The sequence below is a fragment of the Neopsephotus bourkii genome, unplaced genomic scaffold, assembly GCF_033783945.1.
Source record: "Neopsephotus bourkii isolate Nb327-2 ecotype Australia unplaced genomic scaffold, CSIRO-AGI_Nbou_v1 NB_1189, whole genome shotgun sequence".
Taxonomy (NCBI): Eukaryota; Metazoa; Chordata; class Aves; order Psittaciformes; family Psittacidae; genus Neopsephotus; species Neopsephotus bourkii.
This window is the reverse complement of record NW_026901674.1, coordinates 5067942-5088969: the sequence shown is the minus strand read 5'-3', so window position 1 is coordinate 5088969 and position 21028 is coordinate 5067942. Positions and strand designations below refer to the sequence as shown.

The window sequence follows — 21028 nt, the reverse complement described above, 5'->3', positions numbered from 1 at the left end:
CTATGCAGGCTCACTGCACAATCCATACTGTCTGCTGAGGCAGATCTGCATTCAGCTAGCATCTTTGCTTAGAAAAATCACAGAATATCACACTGGACTACAAGTCAGTCTTTTTGCCCTTTTGTTCTCAGGATTACACTGCTGCAAACAGTACATGACCTACAGCAGGTTTGTCCAGAAGCACTTGTATGGCTAAGGTTTTCAGGCATACCTTGTTTGTGTCTGAAATTATCTATACCTTGGAATTGTTACAACACAGTCATTTAAAGGAGAGTTTTAATAAGAATTGCATAGGGGTTCAGTTATAAAAACCAAGTTTTAAATAACCATATAAAACAAATGGTTTGTAGGGCAGTCCTTTCAGGCACCTGCCGTAATAGTTTAAGCATTTGTGATTGCATTAGATTTATATGCAGCTTTATATGGTGTTGATTAAATCAAGAAATAAAAATACCACAACCCACATAATGGCACCTAAAGTCCATCCCTTACATACATATAATACAAAACAGGTTTTCTCAAACCTTAATTTTCACATTCATGGCTTTTGATTGCTTATTTCCCAATATCACTGGTTCATTATCAGAGAGTTGATTTAAATTTCATGCTAAAAAGCTTAAATCAGCCACAGGAACTCCCAGTCTCTGTGTGCAAGCAACTAAGTATTGCAGACACAGCTGCAAACAAACATGATTCCAAGGGACAGGCAGCACCTCTGAAATGCCATGACCCTTAATAAAGGTGCAGTTTCTCTCAATCTCTGAGAAAGAGCATCCTGACTTAATAATTATCACTGTTCAAACACTCACTGATCCCTCCCTTTGCTCATGTCATCTTGTGAACTCAGCAAAAGAGAGGACATATTCACATTGATTATTAAAGCAAATTAGAATACAGTAAGATGCAACAAAGAAAACTATAACCATGACAAACGTGTACACTGTGGCAACACTAAACAAATCTGGACACTTCAGGCTCTTGCAGAGAATAGCTATAGCTACTGCAGACAGTGCATGCTATCACGATCAAAAACTAAATGCTGCATTGCAGCCCTTACCTCATTACATGAATACATTCTGGTTCCTTGGTGAAGCTGTAGGCGTAGCCACTGGATGTTGTGCCAAAATCAATAGCCACAACAACAAGAAATAACTGTTCTACAGCATCATCTGCATCAGAGTCCTTCTGTTAAACAGCAAGATAGACACCGAGTCACTGATCAGAGTAACTGCAACCTGTCTTACCCTTCAGTATTTCTGCTCTCGGAGACACTCACATCTCTTCACTGGAAATAAGGACTTCCCTAAAGTTGCATTTGCAACAGAAGCTGATACCAGAAAGCTGCACATTTCAATGGAAGTGGAAATGCAATATACAAATCAACATATTTCCTGGAGCCTTTCATACATAACCTTTGGAATCAGGAGTTTCCTTCACATTAATTTTCTTTGGAATAGCTACTATCTGGTATCATTAAAACTTACGGCTGAACACTGGGTTACTGGTTTGGGGGCTGGTTTGTTTGGGGTATTTTTCCTAAAATTGATCAACTGAAACATATGTTTATATCCATCAACGTGGCATATTTGGGACTTATTTGGTGATTTTAGGAGTAAACTATGTGATAACCCTAAACATGAGGCATTATTGCTATTCAAAACCCAAAATACAGCCATAAGCTTTATAACCTATGGTAATTATTTATTTATTTATGAAGAATTTACATAACACTGATTTTGTAAGCATTACATGCATTCCGTTTCCTCCTGCCTGTGCTGGGGTGTGGAAAGCTGTTGAACTGCTTACAGTGAATTTGAATCCCTCTCCTGCCTTTTACCTGTAATCCTGCAGTCCCTGAACAGCACAGTCAAGGGCAATATGGGAACATTAACCAGAAGAGGTGGGAGGATTATGGCCCAAATGATAATGATGTGATATAAAGTATGATGTGAATAAACAAGGAATTGCATGACTCCCCAGTATGCTATTGCCTAACATAAATCCCACATAAAGGAGCCATAAGTACAGCAAGGAGCTACTCTTCACAGGCTAATGTGGTTAAAGCACTAACAGCTTAGCAAGACAGGAAGAGAACAAGCTGGAAATACTGATGAAAAGGCTATGTGCTAAAGGCAGGTCACAGTGAAGGAGGGCAATACACCCGTCTGCACACACATCATTTTGGCAAAATCACCATGGAACAAGACCTGTTGACCTACTACCATACAGGTTATGTCTCAATCCTCCTCCACTGCTGCTCAGTCTGTGCTTTCAAGCACACTTTGAAGCAACTGTTATTATCTTTTACAAAGGATCTCCCAAATGTCATCACCCTATGAGCAGTGTTCCAGCATCTTCCAGTGCCTAAACGGGGCCTACAGGAAAACAGGAGAGGGGGGATTGGACTAGATGATCTTTTGACGTCCCTTCCAATCTCTAACATACTGTGATACTGTGATACTGTGACTTTTTACAAGGGCATGTAGTGATAGGACAAGGGGGAATGGCTTTAAACTGACAGAGGGTAGATTTAGATTAGACATTAGGAAGAAATTCTTCCCTGTGAGGGTGGCACAGGTTATCCAGAGAGGCTGTGGCTGCCCCATCCCTGGCAGTGCTCAAGGCCAGGTTGGACACAGGGGCTTGGAGCAAGCTGCTCTAGTGGAAGGGGTCCCTGCCTGTGGCAGGGGTTGGAACTGGGTGAGCTTTAAGGTCCCTTCCAACACAAACCAGTCTGGGATTCTATGATATTCCTCCTATATCACCGTTATCTCCATGCCTGCTACTTCCAACACCTTTCTATTGTACCCCTACATTTTCCATGATAATCCCATGGGCCTGCAACTTGAAATGCAGAAACAAGAGTAATAAGGTTTGGTCTGAAATAATGAAAAACTTGTTTGGGTCCTCCTAACACAGCTTTTCAACTCGGGCAACCTGGTTTTTATATGTCTTCCTTAAGACTTTATAAGTCTTAAGAGTTTAAGGAGAATATCTAACTGAAAGAGGATATAAAATTCATCACTATGACAGAAGAAAAAGGGAATACGTTATCGAGTATATGAAGAAAGAAATGAATAAAAGCAAATATTTATGAGAGTGCACTCTGGAAACCCTGAAGAGGAATGTTGCACAGCTCTTGATTTAAAAATCTAAGGAAAAAATCTGGTAAGGGTAGCAATGTGTTCTGAACATGACCTTTTGCAATATCAAGAAATACACCATGCATATACTGTGTTACAGATGATGCAGATGACCTTAAGAAACAGATGGGACCCAGTTTTAATGGGAGTTTATCAACCAAATGAGCATGATGTGCAAGAGATTAAAGCACACTACTTTTATAGGACATTTGTTTGCTTCTAGAAGTTTTTCCTTAAGGAACTAAACCAGTTCTATTTTGAACTCCTCTCTCTCTCTCTCTCTCTCTCTCTCTATATATATATATATATATATATGTATGTTATATATTTTGGAAGAGATTCCTTTCCCTGGGAAGTTGGATTTTACTGCTGAGCATCATTTATATCCTTCTTATTTTTTAAATGAACAGAATGAGCCATTTCAGGGGCTGCCTAAACAAACCAGTGGCAGACAGAGACAGAACTTGGTAACCCTGAGGACCAAGAAGCCCTCCTGTTCAGTACAAAAATATGCAGGAGCACATCTATCAGCTCAGCAAGTAGAGAAAAATAAAGCAAAATCAGGACCCCAGTGAAATGAATGACAGCTCTGTCACCAATCCCAGCATGACCAAAATTTCCCTTAAGGCTATGGATAGCATAAAAGGGATCTCTATGTGAGGAAATGACAGCTTTCTAAAGAAATTATGTCCCACTAAATACACAGGGGAAAGTAATGTCAACATACAGTATATGTTAAGAGTGCATTTCTTACCGCAATATGTGATGGAGACAATGGAGTGATTCCAGGGTCTCCCAAACTTTTGGCTGGTGATGAGTAAGCAGATGTGGAAACTGCATCTGAAAGGAAAGCAAGATTCCTCAGTGTCAGTAAGCAGAATGAGTAGGATAGGACAGTTGTTTACTGCTACACTCTCCTTGCTGTAACAAATCTGCTCAAAAGGAAGCAAATTCCACAGCAGCCATGTAAAATACATATCTTTACCTTTACAATATACTATGACACAAGAACTGCAGGTTTAGTTTTAAACGTTTGTCTGACCTTCACGACTTACTTCCATTCTTTTGCCTATTACATTATCATGTAAGTTAATTTTAAGTCTTTCTAAACCTAGTCAGAAGTCATAGTTAATACAAGCAGCTTGAACACTATCCACTCACATTAATGGCCTCCAATTTAAATGTATGAAGGCACAAACTAAACACAAGTGGAGAGATCAAAAAGGACAGCCTCATTTTAAGAGCAAAAGAGGAGTTGGTATCAATTTGACAATGCAGTAAGAGTAGATTTCAATTATTCCACCATGAACCTTCATTCTGAAACTTTCCCAGTACTGCCTGGTTTTATTCTTCAATGCACTCTGCACTGAAACATCTTGCAGCTGTTAATATTACTGCAGGACACAATCCAGCTGGGAAAAAGGAAAGTATTAGTAACAAACCATCAAAGAAATATTGTACCCTGCATTACAATACTGAAATTGCATTTAAAGGAACATACCAAACGAGTGACAAATACCATAACACATTATTTGTGTTTTTCCTTCTTGTATTTAGCCCATTGATGATAGAAAGAGATATGGCTCATTAAACTAATCAAAACCTGATGAGTCAGGTGGATTTATTTATAACGTGTTATTTTGTAGAGACTGCAATAGTGTCTCAAAATGGAATGTAGAAAAGGTACCACACACCCTGTCCATGCTCATATCCCATGCTCAATAGAGTCAGTGCCAACGGGCTCCAAGACAGACCAAGGCCAAGCCCATCAGAGTGGTAGCATCTTTGGGATAATACTGGGAGGGGTAAATGGCTCAGCTACTGCAGCCAGAGGGAGAAGGGAGAATATGGGTGATATGATTTAGTGTGAGGTGTCCCTGCCCATGGCAGGGGGGTTGGAACTGGATGATCTTAAGGTCCTTTCTAACCCTAACTATTCTATGATTCTATGACATGAGAGGAACAGCCCTGCAGATACGAAGGTCAGTGCAGAAGGATGGGAGGAGATGCTCCAGGTACCGGAGCAGAGGTTCCCCTGCAGCCTGTGGTCCATGGGGAGGCAGGCTGTGTCCCTGCAGTCCATGAAGGTCCACAGTGGAGCAGATGCACTGCAGCCTGGAGATGACCCCACACTAGTGCAGGGGGATGCCCAAGGGAGGCTGCCTCCAGTGGGAGGGACCCCACGCTGGAGCAGAGGAAGCGTGTGAGGAGTCTGCAGAAACAGCGTGTGATGAACTGACACAACCCCCATTCCCTGTCCCCCTGCACTGCTGGGAGGGAGGAAGTTGGGAATTTGGGAGTAATATTAAGCGTGGGAGGAAGGGAGGGGTGGGGAGGAGGTGTTTTTAAGATCTGGTTTTATTTCTCATTACCCTGCTCTGATTTGATTGGTAAGAAATCAAACTGGCCAATTTCCCTAAGTCCGTCTTGCCTGTGACAGTAGCTGCTGAGTGTATCTCCCTGTCCTTATCTTGATTCAAGAGCCTTTCATTATATTTCCTCTCCCCTGTTCAGCTGAGGAGAGCAATGACATAGTGGCTTTGGTGGGCACTTGGGGTCCAGCCAGGGTCAAAATCCCACCTCAACAATGCAAGCTAATTAGATGTAAAGTAATTACTTAGCAAGTCTCTTTGGAGACTTAATAACAACAACAAATATTAAGTAATACATATCAACACATTTTTTGCACCTGCTTGGAAGTATCACACAATAAAATGTATATTTATTCATAGCATGCAACTCCTAGACATGACTGACAAGTCAGGACATTATCCTCAGAAGACACAGGAGCTGCTCTCCAAGAAAAGACCCTTTAACTACTCAATGAAGAATCCTATTGTTCCTAGTAATCACGTATGTGTTCTTTCCTAGGGAAGACGCAAAAACTCTGCAGTAGGCAACTACGGGATAATCTGCCCAGAGGAAAAAATCCTCCTCTAATTCATAATGTCGCTCTTATGACAATTGCTTGTGATCAAGTTACAATATGAGTGTTCAGCCTGATCTTCAGAAGCATTTGCAGAAGTAAAATATTCTCATTTCCCACACAAGTCCTTCAAGAACATGTTATGTTACTGCTCTGATGGTGAAGTACAAAAACCCACAGGCCAAATGTGACAAGCACAGAATCTGCTCGGTTCATTAAGACACATTTGGATCAGATGCTGCTATCAGCCTCAGATGCTGTTATCAGCCCCCCTTGTGCCATTTCTTTCTCTTTTCAAAACATTAATTTTTGTACCATCAACATTGCCTTTTTTGTAGAATTGAAGAACAACATTTTAGCACTGGGGAAAAAAGGGAATTAGTGACAAACCATGTTCCCTGCATCCTGCTGCCATGTGTGACTGGACCTAAACCAATACTTCATAAGCAAATCAGGACACTGCAGTACTGACTCAACATCTTTGGATACTGGTACATATTCCCCACTGAGGATACATGCTTTGAAGCACAAAAATGTAGATATCAGACCACTATCTATGTTTTCAGTGTTTCTCTTTGAATTCTTTTCGTTACCTGTTTCAGCACTCAGGTTTCAGCAATCTATTTTCCAGCCTGCCTTCAGTTATTAGCCTGGATGTACCTCAAGAAGTTATTTATAGCTCTATATGCAGCTCACAAAATCCTGTGTGACAGTATACACATCTTTCTGTCTCTCAGAGAGCAGTGATTCAATAAGCAGTCCAACATTCCTATTTAGCCAATGAAACTGTGCTAACTTGGGTGGTATTCTATGAAGAATTCATTCAACCCAACCAACTTGTGATAATCCAGAGGTGTAAAAATTTATACACGGATGCTCACTGTATCCACAGGTATAAAAATACTTGCTAATGAATAAAAAAAATGGGAAGCACTTTTAGAGATCTTTAGCTACTCATAGAAACCATCACCTGAAACAGAAAACAGAAATTTTAATGAAAAATCATTATGGTAAATGGTCCTTTCCAGTTTCAGTTTGCTCTCAAGAACTTATGGATAAAGGTTGGATTTGTGGAAGGGCTAACTTATCCTATTTCTCATTAACTGCCCAACTCTGCTGGAAGTTTAAGCTCTTGGCCATATATCAGTATTTTTGGACCCCAGGGAAAAAAAACAACCTTACAAACCCATAACCATATGCAGTGTGTTCACTGCAGCTCCTGCAAATACGCTGCTAAACGAAGGAATTCTACAGCGCATCCCACATACAGCCAGCCTAGACCTCTGTTGGCTGAGAAGAGGAAAATTATGGAAGACAATTCTACAACCTCTAAAGCAGCAAATGAAGATTTTAACCCAAATATAGTGGTCCAGGGATTCTGTAGAGCTCTTCCCATGTTGGCTTAAGCAGCAGATGCATTACACTGCAACTGATTTAATGAGACTCCCAACTTATCATGTGTGGTAACTGGGGCACCTGTAATTGTTATATCCTACCTCAGCTGTTAAAAGAGGCCCTGACACTACCACAGAGTTTGCAGAGCTAATAAATAAGTGCAGTTCAGAATACTGGGGAGTTAGAGTCATTCACCAGAGTGAATTTATATCTACAGAAAATGGCTTGCAATCCAGGTCACCCTGGGTTTAATTCCAAGAGTTCTAAGAAATAGTGAACCACTTGTCAAAAGTAAATCATAGAATCATGGAATGGTTAGGGTTGGAAAGAACCTTAAACCTCATCCAGTTCCAAGCCCCTGCCACGGGCAGGGACACCTTCCACTAGAGCAGCTTGCTCCAAGCCACTGTGACCAACCTGGCTTGAACACTGCCATGGATGGGGCAGCCACAGCTTCTCTGGGCACCCTGTGCCAGCGCCTCAGCACCCTCGCAGGGAAGAGCTTCTGCCTAAGAGCTCAGCTCAGTCTCCCCTCGGGCAGTTTCAAGCCATTCCCCCTTGTCCCATCACTACATGCCCTTGTAAAAAGTCCCTCTCCAGCATTCCTGTAGGCCCCCTCTGAAATCAGAAAATCTGTAGCATTATACCACCTAACCTGTCTGAATGGAAAGGTGTTAAAATATTCTTGTCCATGTGGGAGCTTTACTATTTTGTTGAGTTAATGTTTGCTTGGGGGAAAAAAACGTGCCTGTGTCACAATTTTTACATCATGGTTCTGAATAGTGGCAAATGCCTGGATTTCCCTTATCTCTAAAGGGCTGTGATTGGTTGATCTGAAAGAAAAAGACACATCTTTTCCAAGCCAGAGAACGGGAAAAGGATTGCAAGGAACCTGATTTGTAATCATGCAACAAAAAGAAGGCATCCTTAGCCTTTATAAGTAAATTCCTCTTTGTAATTTAAAAAGATATCCCGGATAGTATCATGGCATTTGGAACAGTTCTTAAAGACAAGATGACCTACTAAGGCTTCTGTAATGAAAGAACACAAGTAGGGTCCCACATAGCTCAAGTTCCAGCTTTATCTCCCACGTTTACCAAGGATCTCTGTGTCAAACTACACACTATGAGAAAACATACAGCTAAACAGCATGAGCTAAATAAACATTTAACTCTTGACAACTTGCCCATCAAAATAAATGGAGGAATCTGACTTGGAATCCAAATTAAAGTGAGTCTTCAAGCACTTACACCCATAGTTAAAATAATATTTATCTAAATATTGAGTGAAAATTCTTTAAGTTAATTATAGAAAAAAACATAAACATTAACCTGAGATATGACTATATTCATAGAATAAATTTGACTACATCCTTACAGTTTCTGACTTTAGTCCTAACCCAAGCAACTGCCAAAGAACATCTCATGCATTTATGAGGTGACAGGCAAAATAGAGAAGACTTCCATTTTCACCATTTTATCTCCTTTTTTTCTATTCAAAGGCTCCTATTTTATTTGCAATTAACAATCATAGAATCATAGAATGGGATGGGTTGGAAAGGACCTTAAAGTCATCTAGTTTCAACCCCCTGCCATGGCCAGGAACACCTCACACCAAACCATGTCACCCAAGGCTCTGTCCAACCTGGCCTTGAACACTGACAGGGATGGAGCATTCACAACTTCCCTGGGCAACCCATTCCAGTGCCTCATCACCATAACAGTAAAGAATTTCTTCCTTATATCCAATCTAAACTTTCCCTGTTTCAGTTTTAACCCTTTGCCCCTTGTCCTATCACTACAGTCCCTAATGAAGAGTCCCTCCCCAGCATCCCTATAGGCCCCCTTCAGATACTGGAAGGCTGCTATGAGGTCTCCACTCAGCCTCCTCTTCTCCAGGCTGAACAGCCCCAACTTTCTCAGCCTGTCTTCATACAGGAGGTGCTCCAGTCCCCTGATCATCCTCGTGGCCTCCTCCGGACTTGCTCCAGCAGCTCCGTGTCCTTTTTATGTTAAGGACACCAGAACTGCACACAGAATTGGTAAAATTATGAAATCAGGAGATACTGTATTAATACTGAATCATGCCCATTATCATATTAGCTGCAATTGCTGCTTTAGCAGATTTAATTTACACTATTCCTTCTTTTAATCTAAACACATGCAAGAGTATTTCCTGTGGTTTCCTGCAATAGCTAATCTGTTCAACTTCCCCTGTTTTTCAGTAAATGATCAGCCACATTCTAGATCCCAACAACATGCAAGAGAGCTGACAACAAAATGAAATGAAGGATTAACCTTTAAGTGTCACAGAATACAGAGTAGAAGCAAAGTCCAGAGCATTTACAGGCACTTCAATGACGCCGGGTGATCGTTTCACAGATAAATCTGATTTTCTAATACATCTAGAGAGCAGGACCAGGCTTGCCATTTAATTAGAAAGATCAGTTAATGGTAGCTGGTATCTGAATATTCTATTCTGAGTATCTGGGATTCCCTGCCATGCATTCCTATTTGGGAGACTGGATAAGTTAAGTTTTACCAAACCACTGAAAGTATCAGCCATGAACCACTACAGTCCCGGATAGTCAAACGTAGGAAAGATGCCTGCTAAACCTCACAGTCACAAGTCACTAAGGTGGTATTAAAACAAAAAAATTCCTTCAGGAACTATACAAGATATTCTCTTCTCTATCAAATTCAGTTTTTATGAAGTATTTAATATTAACTAATTCAACTACACTACACATCAGCAAAATTTGCTGCTTCACATATTAGGAAAACCAACACTTCTTTTTAGCTTTTCCCACTCTACTCAGTACTTGTCAGGCCACACCTGCAATACCATGTTCAGGTTTGGTCCCTGCTGTACAAAAAAGATGTGGACAGGCTGAAGAGGGTCCAGAGAAGGGCCACAAAGATGATCCAAATACAGGGAAGCTGTATGAAGAAAGGCTGAGAGAACTGGGGTTGTTCAGCCTAGAGAAAAGAAGGCTCAGGGGAGACCTTATCACCATGTTTAGTATTTAAAGGATGGCTACAAAGAAGATGGAGACTCCTTTTTTGTAAGGAATCACACAGAAAAGATGAGAGACAATGGGCACAAAGTTATTCCTGGAGATTCTGGTTCAACACAAGAGGAAAATCCTTCACAATGAGAACAATCAGTCATTGGAATAATCTCCCCAGGAAAGTGGTGGACTCCCTAGAGTTAGGTATTCTTAAGATTCATCTGGACAGGGCGCTGGGACATCCAGTCTAGGTCATGCTTTGTCTAGAAAGGCTGGTCCAGATGGCCTCTGAGGTCCCTTCCAACCTGTTGGTATTCTATACATATCCTATGAATTGTTCATTTCAATAGCAAAGCAGCACACCATAGCAGTGGATTCTCTGCTAACAGAAGGTTCCCTGCAACCCAAGTAATGTAGACAACAGATAAGTTAAAGTGTGCATTGCCATTAAGTAAGAATTTAACAAGACAAGTAAAAGCAGGAATTTGAGGTGCAGGGTATGCTATGGAGCAGCATAAAGCACAGACATGCAGTCACATCAGGAAAGGGGGGTATTTTCTGAGTATGTCTCATGTCACCAGTTTAGCGAATGGAAAAGAAGAAATAAGGTATCAAGCTCCAAGTCTGTCATCAGGAAACCAAACATGGACCTTTTCAGGCACATTCTGCAGTACTTTGGAGTCATGTCAAAAGAAGAGAAGGCTTGGCCAGAACAGAATTGTGCTTCATGAACCTTCCAGACCTCACTTCCAAGCGACGGTGAAAGGGACTCATCATGGTCTGGATCGCCTACAGCTGTTTTGCAAAGCAGAAGATAGGCAGCATCATTATGATATCACCTCTCTGTAGAAACATGTCCAAACATTAGCATGGATTTATATCCCAGTCAATGTATTTTTAAGTTAATTTCTACTTCTATCCTGCCAGAGTGGCCCCAAACCCAACACTTACTAATCAAATCACGGTTTCCTGAATCATCCACACTGTTTCAGATGATATGTTGAGAATCTGAAGAAGTGCTTTCACAATAAAAAGTCCTTTTTTTGATCCATAATGTACAGTGCAATAAATTCCACGCGTTGTACAGACCTGAGCCTCCGGCTGAGCTTGAGGACCCACTGGGAAGACCTGGATACCACAACCTTTTCCAGGTTCTCCAACTTCCATATAAGAATGCCTGTGGTACACCTCCCTGCCTCAAAAGGAAAGCTGCAATCACACTTTGTGAGTTGTATAGTGCATATCCACCGTTCCATATGCCAAGTTCGTTCAGCCTTTAGTTGCATGTGGGTTGATGAGCCAGATGCACAGGGTAAGCCAGGATGCATTAGATCTACTAAAAATGTCACTATTGCAGATGATCCTTATGGCTCCAATAAATCCAAATAAACTCAATGTACTGTGTACATGCGGATCATTTTCAGATATCAAACACTTGCACGTATCTGATGGCTATACTTCGTGAATTCCCAGCCATCCAGCACCTGGAAAGAGTGACTGTTCCAGGTAGCCATGATCTCAGTCAGGTTGTTGGTCATACCAAAACCTTAGCCAAATTCTTCATTTTCCTTTCAGGTACTAGCTCTGGATTTAAAAATTAAAAGGATGTACTAAGTCAAATATGGGTATAGGGTGGCCACCAGGTAATAAAAGAATGAAATCAAAAACATCATTTTTCATTCAAAACACTGTCTATCATTTCGAGCATCAATAATTATGTTTTGCCTCAAGCAAAGCTTGCTAATGATGTTTGCACAACAGGAAAGGAAGGGTTTACCACATTGCTATTGGCTGGCAGCTGCTGTGTTGAGGAAGAAAACCTTATTCAACTTTTCCTGTGGCTGAGATTTTGCTTTGCATTAAGCACAAAATGTCACAGCTTCCAAATGTAACATGACAACCTCGAGCGTTTTACTGTAGAGACAAAGATGGCCTTTGAAAACAATTATAGAACAACAAAAAAGAAGAGAAGCAAATGCAAGAAACAGAGTATTCTTATGCTTAATAAAAAGATCCTGCATTTCATATCAGAAGGAAGAACTTTCTGTTTCTACTGAAACCAATGCCACCACTGTTATTACCATCAACGGAATCAGAGTTCTTTGTTTTAAAATGCCAGTAGGCATTCAGCTGGGTTGCTGAGGACTGCAGTGCACTTCCCTTCTATGAATACAGCCATCTCTGATACAAATCCAAGTTTCCTGATACCCTTCCATAATAATCGGTCACCCAAAGAGCTGGTATTCATTGCATTGGTACCAATTAAAGCCCAGTGATTTCCTAAGTAGAAAAAACCCTCCCAATCCTTTGGATAAAACTCCAAAAATAAGACATGCTTCTCATTACACCTTTGACCTTTTTCATTACAGCTTTTATATTGCCTCCCATCATGATTACAGTTTGACTGGAGGAATTACTTTTCCACCCTGCTATCAAGCTTTCTAAGATACTGTAAGTTTTTAACATCATTGTTAAGAGCATCAAAAAACCACCACAGGCTCATCCCATCACTCACTTTGTGGGTACTATCTCCCTGCACTTCACCAAACAAAAGACACTACCTATTTTCTGTGAATTTAAAATGAAAGAAATACACAAGAACTTGCAATAACCTTTTGAAAATGCCACATGGGTTATGTTCACTTTTCTGTTTGACAGGACATTGGCTAAACTATTTTACCTAGATCTGGTCTGGCCTCACTAATACTTGATAAGCTGGACTGGATCAGGAATATCACACTTCTATGCACACTGGATCTGTAAAGCCACAGCCAGGCCCCTACTAATCTGACCCTAAAGCTGCCTTAAACTCAAGCCCATTCATCACCCACACTGTAAGGTCTTAAATACGGCTCCACCTTGAATGATCCAAGAGCTTTGCAGCTTTTGAGATCAGTCAGCTCTCTCTTCCCTCTCAGTCCTGACATGGTTCCAACTTGCTCAGAACCTGCTCGCACTCCAGAGCCTAAGTTTGAGGAACTCAACAGCAGCGCTTGGAATCTCTCTCTTCCTAGATTCCAGCTCTTCCACCCACACCCATGTACCACTGCCAGGAGAGACAAAACTGATCCCGGTTTACACGTGGGAGAGTCCAGGCTGCATGTTGTGAGAAAGGTGGGTTAACAACAGATTTTGCAGTTCACAGTGGTAGGAGACAGCTCTCCGGGATCTTTCTAAATATTCCACAGATAGAGCTCTGTAACAGACACCATTCATATGTATGAACTAACCTTCTCTTCCTTCAACAAGCTCTTGTATGAGCTTGCTTCCTTCAGGCTCCCTTGCACTATTTGCCTCTGTGCAAGCACTATTTTCCTATATGCCTCGTCTCCCCCCTCCTTCCTTCTGAACAGAAAGACATAAGGAACAGCAAACAAAACCCAGATGTACAGAACCTAGGTTCCGTGAAAAGATACTTTCCTAGGAAAGGTTTCCTGCTGTTTCTCCATCATGTCTGTCACCATCGACTTGGTTCACTGCAAGGTTGTCAGGAATGGCGCTAATAAGATTATGCTCCAATTCGGAGGACCACACTCATAAAACATTTGTGATGCTAATCACTTTCTTCAGAGAAAGAACACCATTTACCTGCTGAGGGGGGGCTGGAAGGTTGAGTTTTTTCTTCTTAAGAAGCAAGATCAAAATATTACAATTATGAAATCCCTGATTTACTGCAAATTTCTATTGAAGAACCATCTCAAGATGCAATTGTATCCTAGATGTAAATCCTAGATGCAATCCTAGATTTACCCTTCTAGATGAAGACATTCAAAGGAATATTACTCAAAGACTGACCAAGAATTATTGTTCAGGTTTTCCAGACTGTGTGTCCAGCACACAGGAATAAGAACACTTTGGAGGGTATTTGTTAACTTAGATGGCATAAAAGTTATTTAGTTATCAAGCATTCCCAGATTCGTGAAGTATCTCCCAATGCATCAAGCTGGATGAATGTAGTGACTCCTTTTTCTTAAAGCATGAATTGGAAGAAATACTCCAAAATATTTGTCTTCTTCATTTTGACAGTCTTCAGGAATGCTAAACATGATTCACACATTTGTACTCTTGGTAAGAGAAAACAAACCTCACTCCTCCCCCCAGAAAAAAACAACAAAGAAAGAGGAAGCCAGGGTAAATAGAATAGACAAACTAGAAGAACCTCTACTGCTCACAGCAGTCAGCATGAGCGATACTATACATAAATCCCTTGATATTCTTCAATGCAGTGTAGCTGGATTTTGTTCAAAGATGGGAAAATAAAGAGAATAATAGTTGTTGCAAAACTGGTAACACTGGTACATTTGATAATTCATTAGCAAAGTCGTGTGAATCCCCAGTTTATGGCTATTGACTGAGCTTCTGAGGGACTCCTTGTAGCTAGATCAAAAGTAAGTTTGTATGTCTTCATTCTGTTTATTTTACAGTCTTAAAAACAGATCAGCTATCAGGCTTAGATGAAAATACCTTATGAGGAGAGAAGCCATGGACAGTACATGTTTAGGATTTGTAGAGCAAATCACTAACCTCATGAGGAAAGAAGCCGTGGACGGAAGTACATGTTTAGGATTTGTAGGGCAGATGACAGCATCATGCAATCATTGACCCAAATCCATTTCCAGAGGTTTTTACACTAGCACTCATCAGGCTTACCTTCAAGTGCCACGACTGTGCATAGACATCACCCAGAGACCAACACTGACCAGCCAGAAAACGAGCTGGAACGGCTCACTGTCACAGTGAGAAGCAATGGTACAGCCTGCAAAGGAGTTCCTATGGCTAAAACCATAATAGGACCACAGCTGAGTAAGCAAGAGGGCTACTGCAAAAGGTTGATATTTGAAAGCAGCATTTCCATAATGACAATACTGAAAGCTTTTGTAAACCACATGCCCTGCTGCCTGGATTGCAGCGTGTGCTCTACTAAGGTATCCATGGAAACTTGAGAAAGAGATGTTAAATTTGCTGGATCTGTTTGGCACCAGGGAATGGGGCTAGTTGCCAGTCAGCCTACTATAACCACAGGTATTTTGATCTTTAAGCGTGGAGAAAGCATGAAGAGTCCTCAAACAATGATGAAATCCCCAAGGCCAAATCTCCCATGTAATACATTTCCCAAACAACCATGTACTAAAGAAAACAGTGATTTTAATGCTGTTATTATCTGCTAACACAGAAAAATAGCCCAATTGGTGTAACAAGGAAAAAGACACACAAATACTCACTCCTCATACCCCAAAAAGCAAGAGTGACTACAAACACAGAGCCTCACAAGGAAAGGCTGTGTGGGATGGCTGGGCATGGAGTGATCAGGACTGTAAAACCCTTTCAGAGAACCTGTTTCAACCCTAGAAAGTGGACCTGAGCAGCACTAAAATGAAAGATGTATTCAGAAATGGACAAATCAAAGCAGTGTTCCCAGATTATTCCGTCTCTGAGAAGAAAGCAGCCTAAGGAGAGTAATTTCTTTCTGCCTCTTTCCCCAAGGAAACTAAGTGCAGGCTGGATAGGTTCCTCCAATAGAGGCAGTTTTTCTTCAGGGAATAAGTGAATGAAGCCCTTCAAATGCCAAGAAATTGCTGTTACAAAACTCCATTCACATACATGCTTCTTTTGAATCCAACTGGTAACAATTACTAGAAATCTCCCTCCATATACCTCAGAAACTGGATCTGCAGAGCACAGTGAGAGGGTGGATTCAGGCACTGAGGAGCTACTGACAGAAGAAACAGCTCAAAGAAAAACCCTCTTCAGGTCTCCTGTGCTAGTAAATGAAGATGCCTTTAGAACTGATCCGTGTGCCTACAGCCTTGCAAATCAATCACAACAGAGCCACTGATCTGGGCCAGTGAGCACCAATTGACACACACAACCACAGCACAGCAGCATGCTGAGGATGGAGCACCCTGAAGCTGCCCTCTGATGTCCTTGACACACCCTGATGCAGTCCTGAGTAAGGACATTCAGTCAAGACCTTCAGAAAGAACAAAGGCTTTCTCTCCTGAATGCTGGCCTCCATATTCTGAGTACTGGAGGTTATTTATTTGCTTACTTTATTAGAACTGACTGCATCTTCCTTTTCATTTATATGAAAACCTTTCTCAAATCCCTCCGAGACAGACTTTGAAGGAATTTCCTGTGTTAATACTGATTACTTACACAGCTCACCATCCTAGTTCTCAAACACTGCAAAGTCACTGCTTTATTAGGAGTTAATGGCAAAATGTAAAACTTGCATTTGTTTATTTTAAATGCATATCACTATGTTTCTTAACGGCACAACACATGGGCCATAGCTGACATATTTTCAATAATGAGAGCTATGGGATGTTCAAAAATGTGTCTGGTCACCAAGAAGAAAGAGGCAGTTTCAATGTAATGACCTAGGAGCCATTGGGTCACTTGTCACAGTGAAGAAGATGAAGTCCGCAGGTATGTCACAGGCATCTCAGGTGGCTGAAGTTCACACTTGGCAGCAGCATTCTTTCAGTACAACCCCAACATCTGTGACCTTACATCACCAAGCAGCTGCACACTCTCCAGTGAAACATCTGTGAAGCGAGTGTACCACTTGCAATCACAACCAGTGGACTTCAGAGCTCGTTCCTGAAACAGATTCCAAATCCTCCTGATACCTCTCTCTTTCACTAGTGCACAAATAGTGCCTGTGCAATAGTGATGCAGCCTAGAGCTTCCCCCAGTTCTGTTTTCAACTAGCAAGGCTGCTTAGTGACAAGTGCTGTACAGAAGCTGAACAAGTAAGCAACTGAAGTCATTTATGGATAGACACATTTCACTAAGCTGCATATGGAAAACATCAACATTTACTTCACTTAAAAAACAGAAAAGGAGTAGATTCAAACACCCCCCCCCCCCCCAAAGGTCATGTTGTGTCATACTTAATCAAGGTCATGACTCAGAAGTACCATCATTTGAATGCACTGGTTTTTAGTCCTTTCACATTTTTCCTTATGTTTTACTAGTGCAGCTTTGTTAAATACCTCAGAAAAGCCAATTTGCTCCTTCACAACCCCTACAGACTAAAACAGCCACAGAGAGAAGTTTCTAAAACCGTAAATGATGTGCTCTTTGAAGTGCAATACTTGTAAAATCCCATCTGACACACCATCAAAAGGCAGAACCAATTCAGGTACAGAAAACAGAGGTGATGGGATCCTTTGGATGTCATTGCTTAGAACTAAAAAGTATGTTTTTTAGAAAGGGGTGGTTATTTGGTGCCATGAAGGGAGCCTACGAGGATGCCAATGAAGGATTCTCCATCAGGGACTGTAGCCACAGGACAAGGGGTGATGGGCCCAAACTTAAATAGGGGAAGTTCAGGTTGGATCTAAGGAGGGAGTTCTTTGCTGTGAGGGTGGTGAGGCACTGGAACAGGTTGCCCAAATAAGTAGTAAATGCTCCATCCCTGGCAGTGTTCAAGGCCAGGTTGGACAGAGCCTTGAGCGACATGGTCTAGGGTGAGGTGTCCCTGCCCATGGCAGGGGGGTTGGAACTGGATGATCTCAAGGTCCTTTCCAACCAAAACCATTCTATGCTTCTATGATAGATACAATAGGTGAAATCATAGTAGAGAGCAGCAAAACTCATCCAGACTAGAAGAATAAGGAGTTGGAAATTTTAAAGTATTTGATCAAAACTGCAGCTTTAAAAGAAAAAAAAAATCACTCCAGACTTAATAGCAGCAGGTATGATGTCCAGGTGGGGCCTCAAAAATTCCAGTATTCCCATGAAAGTGGGCACAGTTGGCCATAGCAGGTCACGTCAGCTCAACAGCAAATAAAAAAAGCAGAGAAGAGCACAAGATGAGACACCAGTCAACTCACATAGCACCAGTGACACAGTCAGAAAGCAAAACTTGTCCTAAGTCTTGACATTTCCATGCAGGGAAAAGGTTTTTTGTAGCTGAGGCAGCATTCTGGTCTCCCTGCAATGACCTAGCCTCCAAAGCTGCTCTAACTTAAGCTGACATCTGAGGTTGCAGCAGCCTCTTCCAGTTCCCGGTGGGAGTTGTATCTGAGCTACGTCCTGGTCACTCCCTCTAGACTAGGTTAAAGTCCCCTTGCACCATACATGTATGAGCTAAATCAGCCTCTGAAAAGGACAGACCTCTGGGGACCTCACTGCAGCAATAGGGAAACCCTGCAGGTACAGAGCAGGTCAGCTCTGTTGAACACCAACTGCTGTCCCAGTGGCACTGAACTAAATATTCACACTGCAAGCTTACAGGGTGACAGAACCATAGAGCAAAACTTGTCAGCTGAATCAGCATCGCCTAATTATGAGCCAATGGCTTTAAAAATGCCAAAAGTCACTATAATTAGAAGCTTTACATGCCACAGCTCCTGGGTCCAAACAGTTTCATCCCGGCTTGTACTACCCAAGCTGCAGATACCGCATTGCTGTGCTAACCACAGCTATAAAAGTGATTGGCAGGCACTGCATACAACGCTTGGCTATTTTACATGTAGAGGTCTCCTCAGCACATTGTACTATGCAGCAATAAGTGACTGCAGCTTCAATGCTGTCAATACAGCAACACTCACTAAATCACATTTTATCCCCAAGCTTTTTTTCGCTCTGACAGCTTCAGCATTCCAGAGTGTGGAAAGAACGTAAAGATTTCTGGCATAACAAATCATTGCTTTAGTACACGGTCTTCTATCTTCTAATAAGACCCTTCCTGCATAGATTTCCCTATGTCCCAAGTTCCTTAATTTCATTATTGCATCCTTGCCACTTTGCAGAAAACAAAACACACGATACTCTGTCATCTAAAAGACAAATGGATCTGTCAGTCTGCTCTTCCCTTTGTCAGCTGCATGCTCGTGTATCGCTGCAGGTTCCTTCAAACCAAACAGACATTAGAGACTTTATTTAGGAAGCACTGAGAGGGCATTTAGATTAGGAGGGGCAGGGAGGGAATCCAGTCATCTTGGAGGTGCAGCCAGTTTCTAAGTATCATTTTCTGGGGTTTTTTACATAGCTACCTTTATTCCACTTGCACTGCAACTGAGCTACCTTATTCAAAATGTTCCCAGTTCCCACTATGATCTGTATAAAGTCAACCTTTCAAGTTTCTCCATACATTACTGCCAGTACAGGTTTCCTTAAATCTTTGCAGCATACAGTGAGTTAGAAGGGATGCAGCGATCGAATGAAATCAGGCCGAGCCTGCATTTCCCTTAGGGTTATTCACCCGTATCATTTGTATCCTAGGAACCCTCTTCCCTCCCCCCAGCTCCCTTCCCACACAAGGAGAGACCACCCCTGTCCTGCAAAGGCTGTGTTATTTTTATCAGACACAGTGTAACCCCAAACGGACCAAACCCACACAATCCTTGTTCCAGGCACAAGAAGATTCAGCGCGTCTCAGCCCGTAGAGCAAGTTTGCAAAGTCAGGGACCCGCGGACCCGCTAACGTGGTAAAACGGAACCCCTGGGGTTTATCCCATCCCTACACCTCCCTGGGAGCAATCCGGTCCCCAGGGCCGCGCCAGGATGGTGAGACTCTCATCGCAGACACCGCCGCCTCTCCCACCGAGCTGCCAGCTCGCTCTTTCTCAGTGCATCAATCAGGCTACTCGCTGGAAACGGCGCCTGCCTTTATTTCCAGCCCTCCCCCTTCTCTCCCGGGCCGCTGCTGGGAAAGGAAGACCCGGACCAGCGGGGAGGAGGGGGCCGGGAAGGATGCTGCGCCCACCGGCACCCGGCCCAGCGATGCCGCCGCATTGTTTTGCACTTACACCCCACTCACTCTGCTGCACCGGCTCCCCAGGGACCACGGCAGCTCCGCATCGAAACCCCTCCCCGGGACCGGAGCGCTGCCTGCCCCTGGTGCGGCCACAGCCGCCGGGACATTGTCTGCCGCCTCCCCGCCCTCTCCTCCTCCGGACGGGGCTCCGGCTCCAGATCATTTCCCCCGATAAGCCGGGGCCGGGCTGTGCTGTGCTGTGCCGCGCCGCGCCCGCCGGCGGCAGCGCTCCCGCATTGCGGCGGGGACCCGGCCCCGCTCCCCCTTACCTGCAGCCCCGCTCTCCGCCTCCGACATGGCCCGTCCGTCCGCCCGCCGCCGCCGCGGCTCCCTCCCTCCGCGCTCACTGCACACGCCGAGGCATGGGCCGGCAGCCGAGCGGAGCTGCGTTGCGCTGCCCACCCCAGGGGGAGGCTCCGCTCCTTCCTCCGGTTCCGTCCCCTCCCCGCCCCAGCCGCGCCTTCCTGCGGTCGGTGCTGAGAGCCAAGGGGAAGCCGCCGCGGCCCCTCCCCGCAGCCGCACAAGGGAGCCGGGGCTGCGGATGCTGCTGCTCCTGGGGGCGGGGGGGAGAGCTCCGAGGGGCGGCACAGCACAGCCCAGCCCAGCCCAGCCCCAGATGCGGGTTTCACGGCTGTTGAAGCGGAAAACCCCTCACGGTGACAGCTATAAAGGAGCACCCCCTCCGTGACCGGGTGATACCCTGGGCAGAGGGTCTTCTGATGAAGACAGAGCAAGGATGCTGTCTGCAAAGGTTATGGTGGCTGTTTGCTGTCAGGGCTGTGCAG

At 43.2% G+C, this 21028-nt stretch overlaps 1 protein-coding gene across 1 annotated transcript in view; it reads right to left on the bottom strand.

Annotated features, from left to right (window-relative positions):
- The window catches only part of HSPA12A (heat shock protein family A (Hsp70) member 12A), a 58920-nt gene extending 38131 nt beyond the window's left edge, over positions 1–20789 (bottom strand). The window contains exons 1-3 of the mRNA XM_061364245.1: positions 20513–20789; positions 3898–3983; positions 1058–1185 (exon numbers count right to left, since the gene is read on the bottom strand). Coding sequence (XP_061220229.1) covers positions 1058–1185; positions 3898–3983; positions 20513–20540 — 242 coding nt within the window. The 5' untranslated portion in view covers positions 20541–20789. The remainder of the gene's footprint in view (positions 1–1057; positions 1186–3897; positions 3984–20512) is intronic.
- Positions 20790–21028: the final 239 nt, after the last annotated feature.